This window comes from Nyctereutes procyonoides, unplaced genomic scaffold (assembly GCF_905146905.1).
Source record: "Nyctereutes procyonoides isolate TBG_1078 unplaced genomic scaffold, NYPRO_anot_genome, whole genome shotgun sequence".
NCBI lineage: Eukaryota > Metazoa > Chordata > Mammalia > Carnivora > Canidae > Nyctereutes > Nyctereutes procyonoides.
The window spans coordinates 15,460,767-15,486,012 of record NW_026575128.1 but is presented as its reverse complement, the minus strand read 5'-3'; the positions used below and the strand labels follow the sequence as shown (position 1 = coordinate 15,486,012).

General features: G+C 41.9%; 2 protein-coding genes across 4 annotated transcripts in view; both read right to left on the bottom strand.

The window, feature by feature from the left end:
- The window catches only part of EIF2B3 (eukaryotic translation initiation factor 2B subunit gamma), a 143,053-nt gene that overhangs the window by 49,128 nt on the left and 68,679 nt on the right, over positions 1 to 25,246 (bottom strand). The gene's annotated exons all lie outside the window — the stretch shown is intronic.
- Positions 8,309 to 23,607, bottom strand: LOC129520452 (eukaryotic translation initiation factor 4E type 2-like). Its single transcript, XM_055341458.1, is given in 3 exon segments — positions 8,309 to 9,063; positions 13,257 to 13,420; positions 23,565 to 23,607. Coding segments are annotated over 3 exon segments (930 nt in total). The 3' UTR covers positions 8,309 to 8,340.

Genomic DNA, 25,246 nt, shown 5'->3' with positions numbered 1-25,246 from the left:
GGGGATCCCAGCCACCTGGGGATCCCCACACTTCTTTTTTTTTTTTTTTTTAAAGATTTATTTATTTTAAAGAGAGTGAGTGAGCATGAGGGCGAGCAGGGGGAGGAGCAGAGACTACTGAAGTAGATTCCCCGCTGAGTGCAGAGCCCAACGTGGGGCTTGATCCTAGGACCCAGAGATCACGACCTGAGCCAAAATCAAGAGTAGGCCACTTAACTGAGTGAGCCACCCAGTTGTTGATCACAATTCTTATAACTAACATTTTCCTTTTACTCCCAACTCCTTCCTGCAGGCCATACTTCAGCCATGCTTCCCTCTAGGATTTGGCCTGTATTACTTTTCATTTTCACAGAAGATGAAGTAAAATTGCATGAATACTCACTAACTCCCTACTCTTATGTATTCACTGGGACTTTTCCCACATATACTTCCTCCAGGAAACCTTCACTGACCACCCAAGTTTATGTTCCCACAGCAGTTCTGTCTATCTCTATCAGATAAGTTATCCAGTAAGATAACAGCCTACTTACTTGGCTCTCTCTTCCCCTAGACTGGAAGTTCCCTGAGGCCAGACATTTATCTTTATAGCCTTAGCACTTAGCTTTGTACCTCACACAGAGATTATGTTTGATAAATAGCTGTTGAATAAACAAACAAATGAATGAATTAGGTCAAATTAAGGCATCTGCTTAGTTGCTATTTTAGTTTGCCATTTTGGTTTCAGTCTTAAGAAATGCCACACTTGGGGATCCCTGGCTGGCTCAGCGGTTTGGTGCCTGCCTTTGGCCCAGGGGGTGATCCTGGAAACCCGGGATCGAATCCCACGTCGGGCTCCCGGTGCATGGAGCCTGCTTCTCCCTCTGCCTGTGTCTCTGCCTCTCTCTCTCTCTGTGTCTATCATGAATAAATAAATAAATCTTAAAAAAAAAAAAGAAATGCCATACTTATAATGTCCCAGGTAATTTTATTTAATAAAAATAGATAAATGATGGAGAGAAGAAGCAAGGTAGAAAAACAGAGATTCGGGGATCCCTGGGTGGCGCAGCGGTTTGGTGCCTGCCTTTGGCCCAGGGGGTGATCCTGGAGACCCGGGATCGAATCCCACGTCGGGCTCCCGGTGCATGGAGCCTGCTTCTCCCTCTGCCTGTGTCTCTGCCTCTCTCTCTCTCTCTCTCTCTGTGTGACTATCATTAAAAAAAAAAAAAAAAGATAAGAAAAACAGAGATTCTAATCATAGCTATTGGTGGTCATTTTTCTTCTCTATTGTGTTACTTTGCTTTGACTGTTTTTTTTTTTTTAAGATTTTATTTATTTATAGACACAGAGAGAGAGGGGCAGAAACACAGGCAGAGGGAGAAGCAGGCTCCACTCAGGGAGCCCGACGTGGGACTCGATCCCGGGTCTCCAAGATCACACCCCAGGCTGCAGGCGGCACTAAACTGCTGTGCCACCGGGGCTGCCCTGACTGGTTAGTTTTAAGGAAAATTACTCTCATGAGATCTAGATACCCTAGAAATAATTTATCAAGTAAGTTAAGGTACACCACCCTGGGCTTCCACTCTTTTAGGAGATTAGGAGGGGGGAACAACATGCTTCTCTAAGAGCAACAGAGTTGTCAGACTTAGGACTCCACTCTCATAACCTGCTCACCTGCCCCCGCAAGCCAATTAATGTATACAAAGAGGATGAAGAAAGTAGAAGATACTTCCCAATCTTTAGATTTTTGAGTACTAAGAAGTTCCTGAGGAAACAGAATTTTACAAATGTGAATGTGGTTACTTTGTGGTGCCAGAGTTTCATATGAAGTCCACATCCTAGGGACGCCTGAGTGGCTCAGTCTAAAGTATCTGCCACTGGCTCAGGTCATGGTCCTGGGACTTAGCCCCACAACGGGCTCCCTGCTCGGTGACAAGTCTGCTTCTCTCTCTGCCCCTCCTCCTCCTCATGTACTCTCTCTCTCTCAAATAAATAAAAGCTTAAAAAATAATGAAGTCCACACTTTGATAATTCTCTCCCTTGACCTAACCAATTTGGAAAGTTACACTTTCCTGTTCAGTCCCTTGGTTTATAAATTTCTTGAATCATTCAATGCACTCTACCTATATTATTTAATCCTCATAATTACCTTATGAGGTAGATACATTACTCTCATTTTTATAGCTGAGGTCAACTTGTATTATACACACCGTAAAGGAATAACTTAAGAATTTGAAGTAAGTAGCATGCCTGGGTGGCTCAGTCTGTTAGGCATCTGCCTTTGGCTCAGGTCATGATCTTGGTGTTGGGCTCAGTGGGGAGTGTGCTTTTCCCTTTGCCCCTCCCCCTGCTCATGATCTCTCTCTCTCTCTCTCAAATAAATAAAATCTCAAAAAAAAATTTGAGGGATGCCTGGGTTGTTCAGTGGTTGAGTGTCTGTCTTTGGCTCAAGGCATGATCCTGGAGTCCCACATTGGGCTTCCTGCATGGTGCCTGCTTCTCCCTCTGCCTGTGTCTCTGCCTCCCTCTCTCTCTGTGTCTCCTATAAATAAATAAATAAAATCTTTTATATAAAAAAATAAATAAAAAATTTAAAAAGTCTGAATAAAAGTTTGAATAAACTCATCAACCCCTAGCATACATAGTAGTAACATTAATATATCATTTTATAATTTACAAAGGTTTTTCAGCTTATCCCTTTAAGTGGGTAAAACGACAACAATAAATTCTTCCATTTTTAAGAAAGAAAAGTTCTAAAAACTTAGCTGGTATATTCAGGTTAGAGATTTAACTACATATCTGGAATATAATGAAGGAACAGAGATGGCCCAAAATTCAGAGATTTTTCTTTTCTTTCAGCTTAAATTTGTAGTGAATGTAAATCTCAGGACTGAGACTAATGGTATTTAAGTTATCAAACTGGTGGTTTCCTTATTTCATTTTATTATTTTTGAATGATAGTAAAAGTAAGAAATAATGATTGATATTTTAAAGCAAAACAAATAAAACCAAAAACCTCAAAGAGGCACCAGTAAAATCTGGGTAACAGACTGACTGCTCCAGGCCAGGAAGATCCTTTGAATTTGTAGAACATAAAGAAAACAGTAAATGGAAATGGATAAGACATTAGAAATAGTTGTAATTTTATGTCTTAAAAATTTTTAAAGGGCAGCCCTGGTGGCTCAGCGGTTTAGCGCCGCCTTCGGCCCAGGGCTTGATCCTGGAGACCTGGAATCGAGTCCCGTGTCAGGCTCCCTGTATGGAGCCCGCTTTCCCTCTGCCTGCGTCTCTGCGCCTCTCTCTCTCTCTCTCTCATAAATGAATAAAAATCTTAAAAAAAAAAATTTAAAGACAGGGGCAGCCCCGGTGGCCCATGGGTTTAGCGCCGCCTTCAGCCCAGGGTGTGATCCTGGAGATCCGGGATCTTTAAATAAAATAATCTTAAAAAAAAAAAATGCTGTTAAAATGGTCTATTATAAAAAAAAGAAATAGGGAATAGAGAAGAAAAGAAGAACTTTGAAAAGTAGAACAGATGATGGGCAAAGATACAAAAGTCTAGGAAACCTAAGACAACAGAAGCCATCAACATAAAGAATATATCTGGGTTATTTTTATAGACCTATTTTAGATTTTTTTCCCCTATTTTAGATTTTTAAGTAGATTTTAGAATTTGAAGTTGTAATGTTTAAAATTTTGAGAGGCAGCCCTGGTGGCGCAGCGGTTTAGCGCCGCCTGCAGCCCGGGGTGTGATCCTGGAGACCCAGGATCGAGTCCCACATCAGGCTTTCTGCATGGAGCCTGCTTCTCCCTCTGCCTGTGTCTCTGCCTCTCTCTCGCTCTCTCTGAATGAATAAATAAATCTTTAAAAAAATAAAATAAAATTTTGAGAGAAATAAAGCATGTTTTTATGATTTTAAAAACAGGAATAGCTTTTTTTTTTTTTAAGATTTTTAAAATTTATTCGTGAGACACAGAGAGGCAGAGGGAGAAGCAGATTCTCTGCAAGAAGCCCAGTGAGGGACTTGATCCTGGATCCCGGGATCACGAGCCCTGAGCCGAAGGCAGATGCTCAACTGCTGAGCCACCCAGGAATCCTAGGAATATCAATTTTTATTTTTTATTTATTTAATTTATTTTTTAAAGATTTTATTTATTTATTCATGAGAGACACAGGGAGGGAGAGAGGCAGAGACACAGGCAGAGGGAGAAGCAGGCTCCATGCAGGGAGCCAGATGTGGAACTTGATCCTGGGTCTCCAGGATCATGCCTTGGGCCGAAGGCGGCACTAAATCGCTGAGCCACCTGGGCTGCCCGAATATCAATTTTTAAAGCAAGGAACAAAAACCAATAGGTGAAATAATTATAACAGTTATTAACAGTTCATATTAATAATATTATTTTGGAATAAACAAGGAATGTATACACAAAAGAAATACTGGAAAAGATCCAAGAGTAGGCATTTACCGTTTAACCACAAAGATCAATGGCTTTTAAAGTATCTTCATGAAAGTCCTTAGCCCGTCTGTATAATAGAGTGTCTACACCTGCCAAACTGAGTGTGCCAAACTGAGCTCTGGCCTTGATAGTTCTAACAAACTGCACACAAGCACGCATGTCTGCATACTGCATTCCCAGAGTGAAGGCCTCATTCTGAGTCCTGCTGGGACAGATATCTCAGGTGGCATGATATTTAGCTGTCAGGCATTAGCCCCACAGCCTTATTTTCCTACATGAGTTCCAAATTTCTGTTGCTGATTTCACATATCCAAAAAGCTCTCCAAATTTCTGACTCTACTCATTCTGAAACAACTATTTGACTACTAAGGTTCCTTCAACTTCTAACACCCTTGCAGTTTGACTATGGGTAAAGTGAGGTAGTGCAGGGTACTGGCACCACTGAGTCCCACTTTGCTCTAGAGAGGCAACTGTCTATTGTATTTCCCACTTCCTTCTGCCTTTCTCCTTTTGGCCTTTAGGTTTTTTTTTTTTTTTCACTCTTTTATTCTGTCTCCCTATATCCTGAGCATTCTTTTCTATGTAAGTTTACTTCTCCAGGAATCCTTCCTTCTCTACACATTTTATTTTTAAACACTCTCTTTCTTTTTAAAAAAATATTTTATTTATTTATTCATGAGACACACACACACACACACACACAGAGAGAGAGAGAGAGAGAGAGAGAGAGAGAGAGAGAGAGGCAGAGACACAGGCAGAGAGAGGCAGAAGCAGGCTCCATACAGCAAGCCCGATGCAGGACTTGGTCTCGGGACTCAAGGATCACACCTTGAGCCAAAGGCAGGCCCTAAATGGCTGAGGCACCCAGGGATCCCCAACTCTCTCTCATTTTTAAAAGATTTTATTAATTATTTTAGAGAAAGAGGGCTCAATCTTACAAACCTGAGATCATGACCTGAGCTGAAATCAAGAGCTGATGCTTAACTGACTGAGCCATACAGGTCCCCTCTAGAGGCAAAATTTTTAAAAGTTTAAAAATTTTAATTCCAGTATAGTTAACACACAATGTTCTATCACTTTCAAGTGTACAGTATAGTGATGACACAATTCTATACATTACCCAGTACTCATCATAAGTGTACTCTTTAATCCCCTATTCTATCCATCTCTCCACCTACCTCACCTCTGGTAACCATCAGTTTGTTTACTGAAGTATAATTTTTTTTAAGATTTTATTTATTTATTAATGAGAGACACAGAGAGAGAGAGGCAGAGACATACGCAGGGGGAGAAGCAGGCTCCCTGTGGGGAGCCTGATGCAGGACTCAATCCCAGGACCCCAGGATCATGACCTAAGCCAAAGGCACACTCTTAACCATTGAGCCACCCAGGTGCCCCTGAAGTATAATTTATATTAAAATTCACTTGTTTTAAAAAAAATTCACTTGTTTTAGGTGTACAAGTAAATTATTTTTAGAAAATATGTACAGCTGTACAACTACCACCACAAGCCAGTTACAGAACATTTCTATCATTTGGAAAAAAAATCTTTTTTTTTTTTTTAAAGATTTTATTTATTTATTCATGAGAGACACAGACAGAGAGAAAGAGGCAGAGACACAGGCAGAGGCAGAAGCAGGCTCCATGCAGGGAGCCCGACGTGGGACTTGATCCTGGGTTTCCAGAATCACACCCTGGGTGGAAGGCGGCACTAAACCTGAGCCACCGGCTGCCCCTCATTCAGAAAAAATCTTACATGGCAATGCAACCAACCAATTTTCCTTTCTCACGCTCAGTTTCAGGCAATCACCAATCTGCCTCTTGTCTATAGGTTTGCCTTTTCTGTCTTTTTGATTATAGTCATTCTAGTGGGTGTGAAGGTTTAAATTTGCATTTCTCTAGTGACTAACGATTGAGAATTTTTTCATGTGCTTATTAGGCATTTGTACATCTTTTAAAAGAAGATTTATTTATTTATAGTGCACATGCACACATGAGCAGGGGTGGGGGGCCAGAGGGAGAGGCAGAGAGAAAATCTTAAGCAGGCTCCATGGCAAGCACAGAGCCTGATGGAGGACCAGAACTTATGACCCTGAGATCATGACGTGTGCAGAAATCAAGTCAGAGGCTTAACCAACTTAACTACCCAGATGTCCTTAGGGTGGCTATTATTTATTTATTTATTTATTTATTTATTTATTTATTTATTTATTTATTTGATTTTATTTATTTGTGAGAGACACAGAGAGAAAGAGAGGCAGAGACACAGGCAGAGGGAGAAGCAGGCTCCATGCAGGGAGCCTGATGTGGGACTTGATCCCTGGTCTCCAGGATCACACCTTGGGCTGAAGGCGGCGCCAAACCACTAAGCCACCAGGGCTGCCCTAGGCTGGTTATTTTTGCCTTAAACATAATGATTTAAAGGTTCCCTTTTGGGGTGCCTGGGTGGCTCAGTTGGTTAAGCCTTTGGCCTTGGTCTGATTCAAGACACACACTAGGCTGCTGCTCTCTGCCAGTAATTCCTCCTGTGCCCAGAGTCCTATCCTCTTCTGAGTCTCAGGGTTCCTACTCGTAAAACAAAGGGGTCAGAGTTAAGAGGTCTACTACTGAGACCTTCACAACAGAGTTAGAAGGCCCTAAGGTCCTCATGTCTGCTGTACTGCCTACTAACTCCTCGGTTTAATACACTCTTGGAGCACTTTGTAAGATGTCATTAGACGAGATAAATTCATAAAGCAAGCTGGACTGTGTTCCCCTAATAGCTATAGACTTCAAGGCCAGGGTGACCAGTGCCCTGTTCTTCAGCACTAACCCACGCCTGTTATCCTCTAACACCAGAAGGGAAGTGCATCATGTCTGATTCTTTATAGAATGAAATGCCTTTTGGTATTTTGAGGGCAGGAAATCCAGTGCTTTTGGCAACATGGAAGTAGTGGCTGCAAAGCAGAGCCAATATGGATTTAAATAAATATACCGTTTAAAAATCAGCCAGTACTGATTTAAAGAAATACTCGGTCATAAACAATTGTGGTATGAATGGAATCATTTTGGAGACAGTGAGGGGCTCATTTAAACCTATACATTCTCAACTCAACTCTTGCTATCTCTACTTAGGGTAAGGCAGTCTCTTAGAACCTACATCTTATCACCTATAAAATCAGGATAGCACCACCCTACTAAAACACTTAGCAGAATATATATTAAACTATAATACTGTAAACAAATGTTTGGTATCCTCATGCTGCTGAAAATACAATGTGCTGCTGAAAATACAATAAAATGTGTTCATTTTATACCTTCAGTGATGCTTATTATTTTATGTTCTTATTGGTGTATTTATTTATTTATAAGATTTTATTTATTTATTCATGAGAGACACACACACACAGAGAGGCAGAGACATAGGCAGAGGGAGAAGCAGGCTCCATACAAGGAACCTGATGTGGAACTCAATCCTGGGTCTCCAGGATCACACCCTGGACTGAAGGCGGTGCTAAACCACTGAGCCACCGGAGCTGCCCAGTGTTAAATTTTTTAATTTTTATTTTTAATAAATTGAACTTAAAAAATATATGTATGAATAACAAAAAAAGTCCTCTTCTTCATCTGACTCATCTTCCAAAAGATTTTTCCTTTCGTTCTTCACAGAACAAGTGATATCATCAACATTTAGGTGGTGCTTGAACTTGAGAGGCATACTTTTTTTTTTTTTTTTTTAGTTTAGCACCATTTATTAAGTGATCTCAGCTGTTTTTGTAGCTGCTGCGTATCAGCTTGTTCTTAAAACATAAGATGCTCTTCCAATTTCTCTTGTCCAGGACAGAAGGATCTTCCAGGTAGCACACCAACAGAACAAGAGACTCTGATGATGCCAGCCTCAATGATGGTGCCATCCAGAGAGGGAGAGGGTCATGGCACATTCAACTGCAGCTTCCAGAAGTTTTGAAAAAGGAGCCTTTGGGGGCCCAGACTGCCTGGCATTTTGATGCTGTTGGTGTGGGTTTTGTGCTCCATAATGGTGTTGGAAGGTAGGTTAAGCACTCACCGAAGCGTATCCCGGATGTGGGCTGTGGTTGCTAGGTCACTGGCAGTCTTATTCCGTATTGAAATAATGTCCTCCTGAAACCAGACAGAGACCATAGCCCCACAGATCTCCCCAACCATGAACTGTTCCCCCAACATGGCCAGGATGAGATTCTCCCAGCAATGGGATGCCAAGCCCTTCCGCAGTTGAATAATCCACTTGCCACCATTTTTATTTGCATCATCCTCCCACATGGGCTTAATTCCTTTTTTGAAGAGATGGAAGTCACTGTGGCCTGTCAGGTCTCCAGGACGTACCATGTGGCTATAAAACCTCCAGAACTGCTCCACAGAGGCAAAGGTGCCGATCTGTTTGATATTCTGTTCATAGCTCTGTGAGCTGGTAGAACGGCTGGGGGTTCTTCTGGAGTACCAGAAAGTATAGTTGTATTGCAGGGGATGCTCTGCTGGCCCAGGGACAACAGCCTTCTTCTTACTGCTGCCCTGACTTTTGTCTTGCTCTGTTTTTTCCTTCTCACTATCTTTCTTTGTGCTGTTTTCTTCATTCTGATCATGGTCCCCACTGTCATCATCTTTCAATGCGTCAAACTTTTCATTCTCTCACTGCCGCTGTCACCACTGCCTCACGGAGTGACTTCTGCTCCACCAGAGAGGCATACTTTTTGCTCAAGAAGTACTCTTCTGGGGCAGCCCCAGTGGCTCAGCAGTTTAGCGCCGCCTTCAGCCCAGGGTGGGATCCTGGAGACCCAGGATCGAGTCCCATGTTAGGCTCCCTACATGGAGCCTGCTTCTCCCTCTGCCTGTGTCTCTCTCTCTCTCTATCTAACTATATATATATATTCATTATATATATATATATATATATATATATATATATATATTCATTATATATATAATGAATGGATAAATAAAATCTTTAAAAAAAAGTACTCTTCTGTTTTCCAGCAGACTAAGTATTCACCACCTAGTCTTCTGGGGAGCTCTGGGCAGCTCTTCAGGGTCAGCAGCCTTGGGAGGGCAGGGGGAGGAGTGGGAAGTGCAGGAAGAAAGTGGGGAAGGGAGACCATGGGTGCAGACCTGGTGTCCCCTCTGCTGCAGCTGCATGTCTAATCATTATAGTTTAAAAGAAACTAGAGACTAAGGTTGCTCAGAAGTAGTTATCTATAATTCTATCTATAATTCTAATGAGACAGATTCTGGGGCAAGCACCTGTTGCATAACTACCTGGTAGCTGTTTTATAGGGAGGCGCTTACTTGCCAGACCACCCCAAATGCCTGATCTTGGTTGTATTGTAAGTGGCAGGAATGACAGACCGCTGATCATCACGTGTGCATATACAGTTCCAAAACAAAGGTCTGCCTATGCAGCAGGGTGGGCTACGGCACCACTGGTGCTCAGGCCCCGTCCAAGAAAAGCAGCTGTGTTGAAGGGAAAGCCCTCCACTCAAAGTAGCAGACAGAGACTTCCAGAGCTGGAAGAGCTCTTAAGAGTTCTAAGTGCTGGGGCACTTTCATAGTTCAGTGGTTGAGCGTCTAGACGCCTTTGGCTCAGGTTGTGATTCGGGTCCTGGGATCAAGTTCTGCACTGGGCTCCTCTTAGGGAGCCTGCTTCTTCCTCTGCTATGTCTCTGTGTCTCTCATGAATAAATAAGTAAAATCTAAGAAAAAAAAAGTTCTAAGTGCTGCTCCTCAATGTACTGACTGAAAAACAAAAGGAAATTATTTTAGTTCACGTTAAAAGCAATTAATTCAGGATTCCTGGGTAGCTCAGTTGTTGAGCGTCTGCCTTTGGCTCAGGTCCTGATCTCGGGATCCTGGGATGAGTCCCACATCAGGCCCTCTCCAGGGAGCCTGCTCCTCCCTCTGCTGATGTCTCTGCCTCTCTGTGTCTCTCATGACCCAATAAAAAAAATTGGGTCACCTGGGTGGCTCAGCAGTTGAGCATCTGCTTTTGACTCAGGGCGTGACCCGGGGTCCCGGGATCGAGCCTCACATTGGGCTTCCTGTATGGAGCTTGCTTCTCCCTCTGCCTATGTCTCTGTCTCTTTCCCTCTGTGTCTCTCATGAATAAATAAATAAAATCTTAAAAAAAAAAGCAATCAATTCACACCTCTAGCCAATAGTCTCTAGCGCTTATATTCACTGAATAACTACTTTATGCCAAGCATATGGGATATTGCAGTGAACAAAATGGACATGAAAATTGCATGAAGGGCAGCCCTGGTATTCAGGAGTTTAGCGCTGCCTTCAGCCCAGGGTGTGGTCCTGGAGACTTGGGATCAAGTCCCGCATCAGGCTCCCCGCAGGGAGCCTGCTTCTCCCTCTGTGTCTCTGCCTCTCTCTCTGTGTCTCTTGTGAATAAATAAATAAAATCTTAAAAAAAAAAAAGAAAGTTGCATGAAGTGTACAGTGTAATGGAAATGAATTATTTTAGGTGTGCAATAAATGAATGGCAAGCATAGAATGTTATGGAAGAGTGTAACAAGGGATCTTGCCTAGGCTGGAAGATGATGGGAAACTTCTGTTTAAGCTTAGACTTGAAAGATGAGCAGGAATTAACCAGGTGAAAGGGGTGGAGAAACTGAGATGGGCACCCTGGCTGAGAAAACAAGCACCAAGATCTTGAGGCCGACTGGTGAGTGTGAGGAACTAAAGCTGCCCCATAGTGATAAAACACACAAAACAAGATGAGGAGAGGCACAAGATGAAGCTACAGAGGTTTGAGGCCACATTAAGGATTTTGATCTTTATTCTTTTTTTTTAATTTTATTTATTTATTATGAGACAGAGAAAGAGAGGCAGAGACATAGGCAGAGGGAGAAGCGGGCTTCCCATAAGAACACCGATGTGGGACTTGATCCTGGACCCCGATTATACCCTGAGCTGAAGGCAGATGCTCAACCACTGAGCCACCCAGGTGTCCCTTGATCTTTATTCTAAAGAAGTAGGTCTTGGGTACCTGGGCTGGCTCAGTCAGTAGAGCACGTAAATCTTGATTTCAGGGTTGTGAGTTCAAGCCCCACATTAGGCATCGAACTTACTTAAACATAAATAAATAAAGGAAGTAGATGTCAGGTTATATGTATAGGTCAAAGTAGAGGTATATAAAACAGAATCATTTCCTATGTCTCTAGCATATTTAGTATCTTGAGACTAATGGCAATTTATATTCTGTGATGGATATCACTGATTTAACAGTGAACTAAATCAAAATTAAAAGGTGGTTTGGTGTAGCACTGAGTTGAAAGTCAGGGTTCTGTTTTTTTTTTTTTTTTAAGATTTTATTTATTTATTCATGAGAGACACAGAGAGGCAAGGACACAGGCAGAAGGAGAAGCAGGCTTTGTGCAGGGAGCCGAATGTGGGACTCGATCCCCAGACTCCAGGATCATGCCCTGGGCCGAAGGCAGCCGCTAAACCACTGAGCCACCCAGGGATCCTCCAGGGTTCTGGCTTTCACCTTGCCACTACATATGGAAAAATCTTTCTTCATGCTAGTTTCCTTATTTTAAAATGAAGTATTGTACTTCAAAGTTCCAGAGTTTCGTAGAGGTACTTTAGGAAACTACAGGAAACCTGAATCAGAAAAACTCCATGTTCTTTGTTTTATGTCTTAAGCTTTTCCATAAGATTTCACCTAAAGAAAAGGTTCCACTGCCTTAAGAGAAGTTGGAAAATGATTGCAACTTTTTAACTTTCATTTGTTTATGATAGTCACAGAGAGAGAGAGAGAGAGAGAGGCAGAGACACAGGCAGAGGGAGAAGCAGGCTCAATGCACTGGGAGCCCGATGTGGGATTCGATCCCGGGTCTCCAGGATCGCGCCCTGGGCCAAAGGCAGGCGCCAAACCGCTGCGCCACCCAGGGATTCCTGATTGCAACTTTTAATCTTAGATTAATATATTCACTAATTTTATACAACAAATGTGGAGATTGATCATATTGCCTACCTAATACAGAATTATTAGGATGATTAGAAATTACTCAAAGTACATTGAATGGTACTTGTGATACATTAGGTACCCATTAACTGACAAAGCCATGGTATCATGAGCTTGGTAAAAAGACAAGAGTTGAAATAAACAGATGTTGCCCTCAGCAGCTCAAAATCTAGTAGGGAAGACTACACGTCAAAAAAGCCCATTGTATAGTATAACGTGGTATACAATACATATATTATTATGTAGGGAACTGGTTGGTACAGAAGAGGATGCAATGAGCTAAGAAAGCAGGAATGTGATAAGGTTTTACAGGGATGGATGAAGCTGGAGGTTGGCTCTGCAAGATGAGCAACTTATGAGGCAGGCAAAGTAGGAAAAATATATTTATTTGAGTGCTGGGTCAATAAAGGCAAAGAGGTATAAAAAAAAAATTCCAAGATACAATGATAAAGGTTCAAGCTGGAGAGGCAGGCAGCCAGAGGTCAGATCCTGAAAAGCCTTCTATGATGCTTACACGTCATATTAAAGCATTTGGATTGAGGCATCTGGGAGCTCAATTAAGAATCTGCCTTTGGCACAGATCATGATCCCAGGGTCCTGGGACTGAGCCCTGCATCAGGCTCCCTGCTTAGTGGGAAGCCTGCTTCTCCCTCTCCTTTTGTTTGCTCTTTGTTAAATAAATAAAATCTTAAAAACAAAACAAAACAAAACAAAAAAAAAAAACGGGATGCCTGGGTGGCTCAGTGGTTGAGCACCTATCTAGACCCTATCAGATATCTTCCTTTAGCTTCTCTTGAGTCCTGAGCCAATTATTGTGTAGTTCTGTGGTGAAGGATGCCACCTTCTCCTGCGGGTCCCCCACAGCAATGAGGCTGAAGGTGGTGACAGATATATGTAGGTTCCAGTTTGTCCTTGTGGGTCCCTGTTTGTTCTTGCTCTTGTCCACATCCAGCTTTCCTTTCTGACTGTTGGTCTGGCTGACTAATAGCAATCTCACTCTGAACACTAGACATAGAAGCAATAGCATGCATACACTGCTCTACCAGTTTTCACAATTGTATAATAAATCCTTATTCTGTATCACTCACAGTAGTTCTGTTTCTCTGATTGATTTAAAAATTGCTGTCAGAACTAGTCCTAAAAAGGGGCGCCTGGCTGGCTCAGTTGGTAGAGCATGCAACTCTTGATCTCAGGGTCATGAGTTCAGCTCCACGTTGGGCATGGAGGCTATGTTAAAAATAAAAAAAAAGAAGTGGGGATCCCTGGGTGGCTCAGTGGTTGAGCATCTGCCTTTGGCCCAGGGCATGATCCTGGAGTCCCGAGATCGAGTCCTGCATCAGGCTCCCTGTATGGAGCCTGCTTCTCTCTCTGCCTCTCTCTCTCTCTCTCTCTCTCTCTCTCTCCCTCTCTGTGTGTGTGTGTCTCTCATGAATAAACAAATAAAATCTTTAAAAAAATAAATAAATAAAAAAGAAGTGGTCCTGGGAGAACAGAACCTTAAGGATAGGTTTGCGAATTAATTCTGTATTATTTACAATTAATTTTCTAGTTCGATTAGGTTTATTTTTATTTTTTTTAAATGTCTTTTTTTTTTCCGTCCTTGCATTATTTTCTAAATTTTTTTAAATTTTATTTATTTATGATAGGCACACAGTGAGAGAGAGAGAGAGAGAGAGAGAGAGAGGCAGAGACACAGGCAGAGGGAGAAGCAGGCTCCATGCACCGGGAACCCGACGTGGGATTCGATCCCGGGTCTCCAGGATCACGCCCTGGGCCAAAGGCAGGCGCCAAACCGCTGCGCCACCCAGGGATTCCCTAGGTTTATTTTTATTAAGTAATCTTTTTTTTTTTAAGATTTATTTATTTATTTATGATAGAGAGAGAGAGAGAGAGAGAGAGAGAGAGAGAGAGAGAGAGAGGCAGAGACACAGGAGGAGGGAAAAGCAGGCTCCATGCCGGGAGCCCGACATGGGACTTGATCCCAGGACTCCAGGATCGCGCCCTGGGCCAAAGGCACGTGCTAAACCGCTGAGCCACCCAGGGATCTCCTATTAAGTAATCTTTTATATGTGGCTCAAACTCATGACCCTGAGATCAGGAGTCACATGCTCTACTGATAGAGCCAGTCAGGTACCCCTCATTAGGTTTAAAAGCCTTTCAACTGATTGGATGACCCCCACACAGATTAACCAAGATAGTCTTCTTCACTTAAAATTGAGAGGTTTTTTTTATATTAGCCACATCTACAAAATATCTACAGAGTAACACCTAGATTAGCATTTAACTGAAAAACTGGGTACTAGAGCCTAGCTCTAGTAAATTGACTTATAAAAATAACTATCAGGGTGCCTGGGTAGCTCAGTGGTTGAGCATCTGCCTTTGGCTCGGGGCATGATCCCAGAGTCCTGGGATCAACTCCCACATCAGGCTCCCTGCAGGGAGCCTGCTTCTCCCTCTGCCTGTCTCTGCCTCTTTGTGTCTCCTATGAATAAATTAAATCTTAAAAAAACTATCATATAGACCACATGTCTAAGATTTTTTTTTAAGATTTTATTTATTTATTCATGAGAATACACAGAGAGGAGAGAGAGAGGGGCAGAGACACAGGCAGAGGGAGAAGCAGGCTCCATGCAGGGAGCCCGACGTGGGACTCGATCCCAGGTCTCCAAGATCACACCCCAGGCTGCAGGCGGCGCTAAACCACTGAGCCACCGGGGCTGCCCCCACATGTCTAACATTAACACAGGAGTCGGCAAAGCCTTCCTAGACAGGCTTGTGGACCACATGACTAATTAGGTCACTTAGTTTCTCTGAAGCATAGAATATAATATGAAATCATTCAATATATGTAAAGGGAAGTCTTCAAAGGTTTACAAAAATTAGTGATTACTAGATTAAAGAGATGAGAACCACATGTCTAACATTAACATATGAGTCAGCAAAGCCTTCCTAGATAGGATCACATGGCTGCTCATCCTCCCTGTCATTCTAGCCCAGAATGCTGGAACCTGCTGAGGTCTGGAATGTCCACACAAGAGGTGCCCTAGACAGCAATCTGCATAGCCTCATTGACAAAGAGCTCCTACTCAAAGACAAGCCCGGAAAAGAGAACTGTCTCTCAAGTTATTTTTCTAAACTGCCTGGTCCTTTATGTCTAAAGAATTTAATAGGGATGCCTGGGTCACTCAGTGGTTTAGCGCCTGCCTTTGGCCCAGGGCGTGATCTTGGAGTCCCAGGATTGAGTCCCATGTCAGGCTCCTTGCATGGAGCCTATTTCTCCCTCTGCCTGTGTCTCTGCCTCTCTCTCTCTGGGTCTCTCATGAATAAATAATAAATATTTAAAAAAAAGAATTTAATAAACAAGATTTATTTTTTATTTATTCATTTATTTATTTTTTAATTTTTATTTATTATTTTTTTAATAAACAAGATTTAAACCCTCTATAGAAACTGGGTAAAAATTGGCATATTAATTTGCACTCCTGAACTAGCAAGACCTTTTAGCACATCTATCTTTCAGTCCTTAATTCTTCCAGGACACAAAGCATTATTCCTACTGTCTTTCAGATCTAGTTTCAAGCTGGTTATGTAGATGGCCAGAGGCAAGGGACACGTTAAGGATCACTCAGGGGGGGATCCCTGGGTGGCTTAGCGGTTTAGCGCCTGCCTTTGGCCCGGGCGCGACCCTGGAGTCCCGGGATGGGGCTCCCGGCATGGAGCCTGTTTCTCCCTCCTCCTGTGGGGCTCCCGGCATGGAGCCTGTTTCTCCCTCCTCTTGTGTCTCTGCCTCTTTCTCTCTCTCTCTCTCTCTCTCTGTCTATCATAAATAAATAAATAAATAAATAAATAAATAAATAAATAAATAAATAAATAAATCTTTAAAAAAAAGAAAAAAAAAGGATCACTCAGGGGTTCATATCTCAAAGCCTGGTTCTAGTCTTTACATGGCTAGAGTTACAACAAATTAAAAAGTCATTACAAAAAAAAAAAAAGTCATTACAAGACAACCTGCCAGGCACTTCCTACCCTTTGGGATTCAACAGTTGAGTAAAAAATATTTCTCCTGAGTGACCGATATGTGTTAGGCACAGAACGGTATTAGGTCTATAATATTAAATGAAACACAGATATAACCTAGTAATCACTAATTTTTGTAAACCTTTAAGACTTCCCTTTTGCTTATACTAGATGCTTTCATATAATATTATTATGCTTCAGAGAAACTAAGTGACCTAGTTGTTTTGCTCTCCTTTCTCTGTGCCCTTGCTCATATGGTTCCTTCTAGAAAGATTGTCTCTATCCATGTGCACCAACTACTCCTAAAATGTATAAATTCTTAAAGCTCCAGTCTCAAAAGTCATTTTCTTCTAAAATTTTTCCTGATTCTCCTAATCTAGTGAGTTTTTTCCCTTCTAAATACAGAATTTCATCAGAAAAAATCTCTTAAAGTACTAATGTTCCATTCATGATGTGTAACTATCACATCTTTCAGGGAAGGAAGATTTGAGACCAGATCTTAATTATAAGCAGCATAATGTCCAGAACAGTGCCTTATAAGGCAAGCATGAAATAATGCTTACTGAATGTCCTGAAAGAGTATACGTTCTGATAAGAGATACAGACTCGTTGGACACAAAAGTTAGGAGACTTCAGGAAAGGCCTGATGAGTCTGGGTGTACTCCAGAATATTCCTGATAAGTTCAGAAGAGTTGGCAAGCTTAGGTGCACAGCAGGGAATGAGAAGATGGGATAGGAATGGGACAGACTACTGAATAAGAGAGCTAGTCCCAATGTAACAGTTATGCCTCTGATAGGGTAGCAGTTGAGGATCTCCTTCTCTCAATCCAGCTCTCACAAAGCAGCTTTAGAAAGAGAGAGGCTGGATGGACCCTCAAGGGCTGCCTAATAGGAAACATCACTTGTATAACCTTAATGCATGTTCTGTTTTTTTTTCAAAATTAAAATATCCTTTTTCAAGCCTCCCTTTTCCTCCCTCAGTCCTTTCTCTCTCCTATCCTTCACAAATTATCAAAAGCATTTTCCAATGGGCTATCACCATCTCATCACCTTCCATTCTACCCACTTCAATAAGGGCACTAATGGCTTCCATTTTAGTAAAACACAGTGATAATTTTTACTTTATATATATATATTTAACAAGGAAGTGGAAAGCTTTACTGTCTAGTGAAACTATCCTAAGTTTAATAAACAGATCTGATCCATTAATGTTCACTGTGGTAAAGTTACAGATTAATGAACCCAGTAAGTCTTTTTCATTTGCCTTCTATGTGCATAGCATAACATGTGGTCCCACACAAGTAATGAACTATTTTCAGTAATGGTGAGTATTCTGAATCCTACTCAAGCTTGATCTGTAAACATTCAGAATGATAATGCCATCAATTGATAAAGATTCTCTATAATAACTCACTAGAGGGGATCCCTGGGTGGCTCAGTGGTTTAGAGCCTGCCTTTGGCCCGGGGCGCAATCCTGGAGTCCCGGGATTGAGTCCCGCGTTGGGCTCCGGCATGGAACCTGCTTCTCCCTCTGCCTGTGTCTCTGCCTTTCTGCCTCTCTCTCTCTCAGGAATAAATAAATAAATAAATCTTAAAAAAAAAAAAAAACCTCACTAGAGTTGCATCTGCTTATCCTAGAGTATTTGTTCTCCAATCTCTTCTTCTCCTAGATGTTTTTTTTTTTAAAGATTATTTATTTATTCATAGAGACACACAGAGGTTTGGTCCCTCTGCTATCACAGCTATCCACACACAGAGAGAGAGGCAGAGACACAGGCAGAGGGAGAAGCAGGCACCATGCAGAGAGCCTGACGTGGGACTCGATCCAGGGTCTCCAGGATCATGCCCTAGGCTGCAGGTGGCACTAAACTGCTGCACCACTGGGGCTGCCCTCTCCTAGATGTTAATAATTAGAAAGATTATGTGTTTGAACCTTGCTGTGAAGAATGAGAGAAGAAATGTGCATGGCCAATCAAGAAAGAAGAAAATGTATGGGCAAGCCTTCCAAAGCAGGGAAGGCATCAGCAAAACTGCCAGCTCAGTAGTAATGCAATTTAGTGGTAAAAGACAAAAATCTTTGGGCTGGCTGGTTCAGTTGGGTTAACCATCTGCCTTTGGCTCAGGCCGTGATCCCGAGGTCCTGGGATGGAGCCACACATTGGGCTCCCTGCTCAATGGGGAACCTCTTCTTCCTCTCCCTCTGCTGCTCCCCATAGTGCTCTCTCTCTCTCTCTCTCTCTCTCTGTGTCAAATAAATAAATAAATAAATAAAATCTTTAAAAAAGAAAAAAAAAAGACATCTTTAAAGAAAGGAAACTACTAAAAAAAAATGGTACCTTGTCTAACAAAATTAAGAACTTTTTCTTTGGATCCAGTATACAACACAAATACATAAGGTGTTCTTACCTTGCAGACTTGTATTGGACACTTAATCCTAATGCACATTTAATGACAGGCTACCATGCTGGCCCAGTAAACCTTTCTCCTGTCTAGGTTTCTGCAATAGCATCATAATTTGGTCTCTCTGCTATCACAGCTATCTATCTATTGTTTATCAAACCCTCTTATTTGCCAGGTACCATTCTAGGGATCTGTCTGTCACACAGTGATCATTTTTAAATTATCATCTTACCTAACCTCAATTATCAACACTACTGCTACTTCCTCACTCTGGCTCCTGCAATGTTATGTTCTCTTGGTTTTCCTTTTCTCTTTTATTTTCTGTTCTATGTTTCCTTTGGAGGCCCTTGATCCTCTAGCTGGTCTAAGTTTGTTCCTAATTCTCTTTTCTTCTCTTCTATGTGATTTGATCCATGTTCATTTCATTTTTAAAATTTTTTTTAATTTATTTATGATAGGCACACAGTGAGAGAGAGAGAGAGGCAGAGACATAGGCAGAGGGAGAAGCAGGCTCCATGCACCGGGAGCCCGATGTGGGATTCGATCCTGGGTCTCCAGGATCGCGCCCTGGGCCAAAGGCAGGCGCCAAACCGCTGCGCCACCCAGGGATCCCTGTTACACTTTTTTTAAAAAAAGATTTTATTGGGGCGCCTGGGTGGCTCAGTGGTTGAGCGGCTGCCTTTGGCTCCGGTCGTGATCCTAGAGTTCTTAGATCAGGTCCCACATAGGGCTCCCTGTGGGGAGCCTGCTTCTCCTTCTGCCTATGTCTCTGCCTCTCTGTGTGTCTCTCATGAATAAATAAATTAAATACTTAAAAAAAAAGAAGATTTTATTTTATTTCTTCAGGAGAGATACAGAGAAAGAGGCAGAGACATAGGCAGAAGGAGAAGCAGGCCCCCTGCGGGGAGCCTGCTGGTGGGGGGAGATGGGTGGGGAGAGGGGTATGGGGACAACAACTTGATCCTGGAATTCTGGGATCACGTCCTGAGCCAAAGGCAGATGCTCAACCACTGAGCCACCCAGGCGTCTCTCTTACTGACACTTTTACCTGGATATCCTAAAAGTACCTCAAATTCAGCATATCCCAAACTGAACTTTGGATCTTATCTCTACAAACTTAGTTGCTCCCATCTCTTGATTTATCTTGCTGCTCAAACCAGAAATGTGAATCATTCCTGACACCTTTCCATGTCTTAGCCCCAAGGTTCAATCACACACATGAACTCCTCAGTTTTTACCTGCTAAGTCCTTCTCTAATTTATCCACTTTTCTCCATCTCCACTGTCAATATCCTAGTTCAAACCACCATTATTTCTCACCTGGATTACTAGAATACCCTCCCTTACCTAGTCTCTCTATATCCTCTTACCAATGCCAATCCATTCTTCACACTACACCCAGAGTTACCTTTTCAAAAGGGAAATCTGGTCATGTCATTCTCCTACTTAAAACCTTTTGCCTAGTGCAAAGAGGGTCAGAAAAAGCTTCATAGAGAAGTAATATATGAACTTAGTCTTGAAAGAAGAGCAGGTATTTAGCCAGGTAGAGAAGGGTAGCTGGCTGAAGGAAGGTTAGGAATGGTGAAAACAAAAGGACAGAAGCTTGAAAAAGAAAGCAGAAGTCACAGAACTACAAGCACTTCTCCATCCTATAGGGTCAGAGTGTTGAGCAGGGGTTGTAGGTGGAATGGTGAGATATAAGGATGAAAGGGGCAGGCATGGTTAGATGACTAAGAGCCTTTAGGAATTTGTGCCTTATCTTACAAGCTATGTGTTTATAGGTGTAGGGGGGAAAGTAGTAGTAGAAAGCAAGTTGAAAATTGGGAGAGTGCTAGAAAAACTCACAGAACAAGGTTCCAGGGGAAAGGCATTAAGTGAGGGGATCAGGAAACTTCTTCCTCTAAGGCTAGAGAAAAGAAAGTGAAGGTAGGTCTGGGTAAAGATAAAATTATGGATAGGGGTAGTATGCTGGGAAAATCAGTATCTGATAGCCAGGATTTTCTCGAAGGAGGAGGAGGCAAGTAATTTTCTAAGATAGGAAGGTGGTGATGGTTGACAATAACTGCTAAGAGAAGTGGAAGAGTGTTTCAGGAGAAATGTGCAAGAATTCAGAGTGGCTTTAAGGGTTCAGCTAAAATTGGAACCATGAATTTATAGTGGTGGCAATTTACAACCTGCATAATATCTTTCCTGGTGACTTGAACAAAACAGATGTAGGAGTAGACAAAATAATAGATGTTAAAGTAATCCAAAGTTGAGGGTTATGAGGGTGGATATAGCAAAAGGACAGTGAGCAAGGATATGGAGGGGAAATGACTGAAGTCACACACCACAGGGTCTAGACTGAAGAAGGAAATGAGGGATAAAAAGAGGAAAAAGAGAAAGAGGGAAGGAAGGGTGAAAGCAAGGAACTGAAAGATAGAGACTGAAATGAAGGAAACAGGCTTCTAGGTAAAGATGGCAGATTAAACACAGGCATTAAGCCCTGTTCCTTCTTTTTTTTTTTTAAGATTTAAAAAATTTGTCTATTTGAGAGAGTGACCATGAGCAGCAGGGAGGGGCAGCGGGAGAGAGAGAAGCAGACTCCCTGCTCAGCAGGGAGCCCTGACATAACCTAAGGGTTCCAGGGCTCCATCTAAGGACCCAGGACCACAAACTGAGCCAAAGGCAGACAGTTAACCTACTGAGCCACCCAGGCACCCTAGCCCTATTCCTTTTTTTTTTTTTTAGATTTTATTTATTTATTCATGAAAGACATAAAGAGAGAGAGGCAGAGACACAGGCAGAGGAAGAAGCAGGCTCCCTGGGGAGCCTGATGCAGAGCTCATCCCAGGATGCGGGATCACAACCTGAGCCAAAGGTAGATGCTCAACCACTGAGCCACCCAGGTGCCCCAGCCCTATTCCTTTTGAAAGCTCATTAAAGTGACAGTAAAGGGTTTTTGTTGTTGTCCTCATTGTTTTTTGGAAGAGTATAAACTCCAAGGACAAAGATTAAGAGGAGAGAATAGTGAAACAATTTTGGAAGCTGGAAAGTAGGATGGTGGTGGCAGATTCAGCATATCCAAAAGCTGAATCCCAAAATGGCCATAAGGAAAGCTGAACAGCAACCTGATTTGTACTCCAGAAGCCCTGAAATAATCAGGAATTGTCACCAGAGCTTTTACACACCTAGAAAGGAGACTGGAAGATTTTCCTCTGAAGTCTGTAGCCAGTCCAAAAGAAGAAGTTTCAGACACTGACATGAAAGTTCTTTTACAAGTAATCTACATCACTTTAAAGAAGTGAGTTAGGGATCCCTGGGTGGCGCAGCGGTTTAGCGTCTGCCTTTGGCCCAGGGCGCGATCCTAGAGACCCGGGATCGAGTGCCACGTCGGGCTCCCGGTGCATGGAGCCTGCTTCTCCCTCTGCCTGTGTCTCTGCCTCTCTCTCTCTCTGTGACTATCATAAATAAATAAAAATTAAAAAATATATATATTAAAAAAAATAAAGAAGTGAGTTAAAAAAATGTCTAAACTTAAACAAGATGAACGTATAAACATTTCATTCCATTTTAAAAGATATCCTTTAGAAGTTTGTTTTAATATTATCATTATCCTTCTAATGAAAAACCTTGACTAGTGCTCAAAAGAAAACAACATAATACTAGAGAAAAGTTACATGACTTTCTTATTAAATATTTGGCACAAACACCTTTTACTTATGAATTATTAAAAACACATGTCTTTCAGAAATAACACAGGAATCTGAGAGCTGGAGAGGCGTCTTTAAAGAAAAACTAAGCCAATTTCAGTCAGGGAAACTGAGGTTTAGAGAAGCAAAGTTATTTGCTCAAGGTCATATACCTGATTGGTCTCAAAATTCAATTTCAAAATCTCTAGACTTTAATTTCCAGTACATGCTCTTTCTACCAGCAACACTCTTTTCTACTCTTTATAATGCTTCTCCAAGTCATGAATGCATCAATTTGACATGGAGGAAAGGAGTCGTGGTATCTTCAAATCCACTGAGGTTGTAGAATGTGGGCCTGCTGGAGTGAAGTGACCAGTACTGTCTGATGACTGAACAGCTTGTTGGGGAGACTGTTTCTTCTGTACCTGACTATAGGGACAGCAGGAGTCCTACTTAACCAAATGTCTTATAATATTTCCTTTTCCAGGACCAAACATGCCTGAGATCCTCAAAACAGAACTCTCTCTTTGCAATCAAGGAAACAGTTCATCTTCTCTCAGAAGGGAGAAAACAAAGGAGATATATATTCCATTATCACTGTCTCTTTTTCCTACAAGCAGTATGAAAAGTTAGAAAACCTTAAGAGGTTTCAGGTTCTCCATACACAAAGGCCTTTTCCAAGATAACTTTGGTGCCTTCCCAATAAGAACTAGCCCCCGCCTTTGGAAATTCAGTTAAAAAAGAAGAAAAAAAGATAGGAAGTATCATATTCTCATATTTAAAAGTGCTTGAAAATCTGAATTTAATTATTTTTTACCCACCATCTTACTGAGGCCAGGAGGAGCACAATACCCTAGAGGATCATAGGAATGGGGGCAAGAACATTTTTACTGCTCATTTATCTAGCCAGCTGCCCTATTATAACTACAAATCAAAGATCCTGAATCACTGGAGTGTAGATTACAAGTCAGAAAAATGGAGGGGAAAAAGTCTGCCAACAACTAAAATGTAATCTAGTTCTAGGAAACTTGTGTTAATGGTGTTAATGACCCCAGCGCTTACCCAAGGCCCCCAGCTCAGCAGCTATGAAGGAATACATGTCCATCTGCTCTTCATTTTCACCTTATGTCTGGCTATTTCCTTCTTCTTTGCTCCCATCATGACCAAACCTTGCTCTCTTTGGCAGAGACCACTAGGACGAGACCTTTTACTAACAGTCCACCATATGGAGCCATCAGCTAGTTCCCAGGGAGGTGAAAGAGAAAGCATGAGACAGTCTCCACCCTGTAGTAATTACAGAAACATATGACTAGCTTCTAAGAACTTAATGTCTAAGCCTGCCAACTCTACTATACAGCAAAGCATAGACATTAGTGCTTGATGGATGCATAAATGAGCCCGGTCCCTTGTTTCACATAATAATAGATAGTCACAGTTAGTTCTTTCTGCATTCCAAAAGATACAATCCTTTCACTCTTTGGAGTCTTGTGAATTTAGCAATGCAACACTGTGATACTTTTTAGGTCTTATACTCTAAATCTATCCTGCATACTGCTGTCAGATTATCTTTCCAGAATTCTGAATTTGAATCATTTCCCTTCTCAAAAATTTTTTAATAATTCCCCAGTGTTCAAGGCTCTCTGTTATTGTACCAACTTAACTTCCCAGCCTTATCTCCTAGTATTCCCCAATGGGTACCCTCAATTTGGGCCAGACTGTCCTTAAACAAATCTTGCATACCCTGTCTCCACACATTTGCTCATATGATTATCCCCACACAGGATCCAGCTTCCTATGTATCTTTCCATACTTGATCTATATATATCCATCTTTCAAGTCTAAATTATTCCCTTACATTTTCCTGACCACCTGAGCCCCTAGAGACTGCTGACCATAATTATTCAGTATCTGATATTGTTTGCTGTTGTCTGTTAACCTTTTTTAATTTTTATTTTTTTTTAATATTTTATTTATTCGAGACAGGGAGAGAGAGAGAGAGAGAGAGAGAGAGAGAGAGAGAGAGAGAGGCAGGCAGAGACATAGGCAGAGGGAGAAGCAGGCTCCCCGCAAGGAGCTTGATGTGGGATTTGATCCCGGACCCCAGGATCACACCCTGAGCCAAAGGCAGACACTCAATGGCTGAGCCACCCAGGCATCCCTGTTAACCTTTTTTTTTTTTTTTTTTTTTTTAAGATTTTATTTATTTAATCATGAGAGAGACAGACAGAGAGAGAGGCAGAGACACAGGCAGGGGGAGAAGCAGGCTCCATGCAGGGAGCCTGACACTGGATGCAGGACTCAATCCTGGGACTTGGGTTCATGCCCGAGCCAAAAGCAGAGGCTCAACCACTGAGCCACTCAGGCGTCCCCTTGTTAACCTTTTTTTTAAACAAAGATTGACCTGAGCCAAAACCAAGAACCAAATCCTCAACGGATTGAGCCACCCAGGCTCCCCTGTTTGTTTCTTTTATATGCATAATCTTATCTTCCACCAAGGTGAACAAATTCTTTGAGACTGTCTCCTGCTTCAAGGATCCCCTTCAATACCAAAACAGTGGTTGGACCAGAGGAAGAAACTTGATAAGCATTTATCAGTTGAATAATGTGTTCCTGAAAAATAGAAAGGTTGAAATAATGGAAAACGCCCAGCTCTGTCTCTAATTAGAGATAAAAGATATGAAACAAATCCTTCTTCCTCTGGCTCATTATCTGAAATATAGGTGACTGGACTAAATGACATTCTA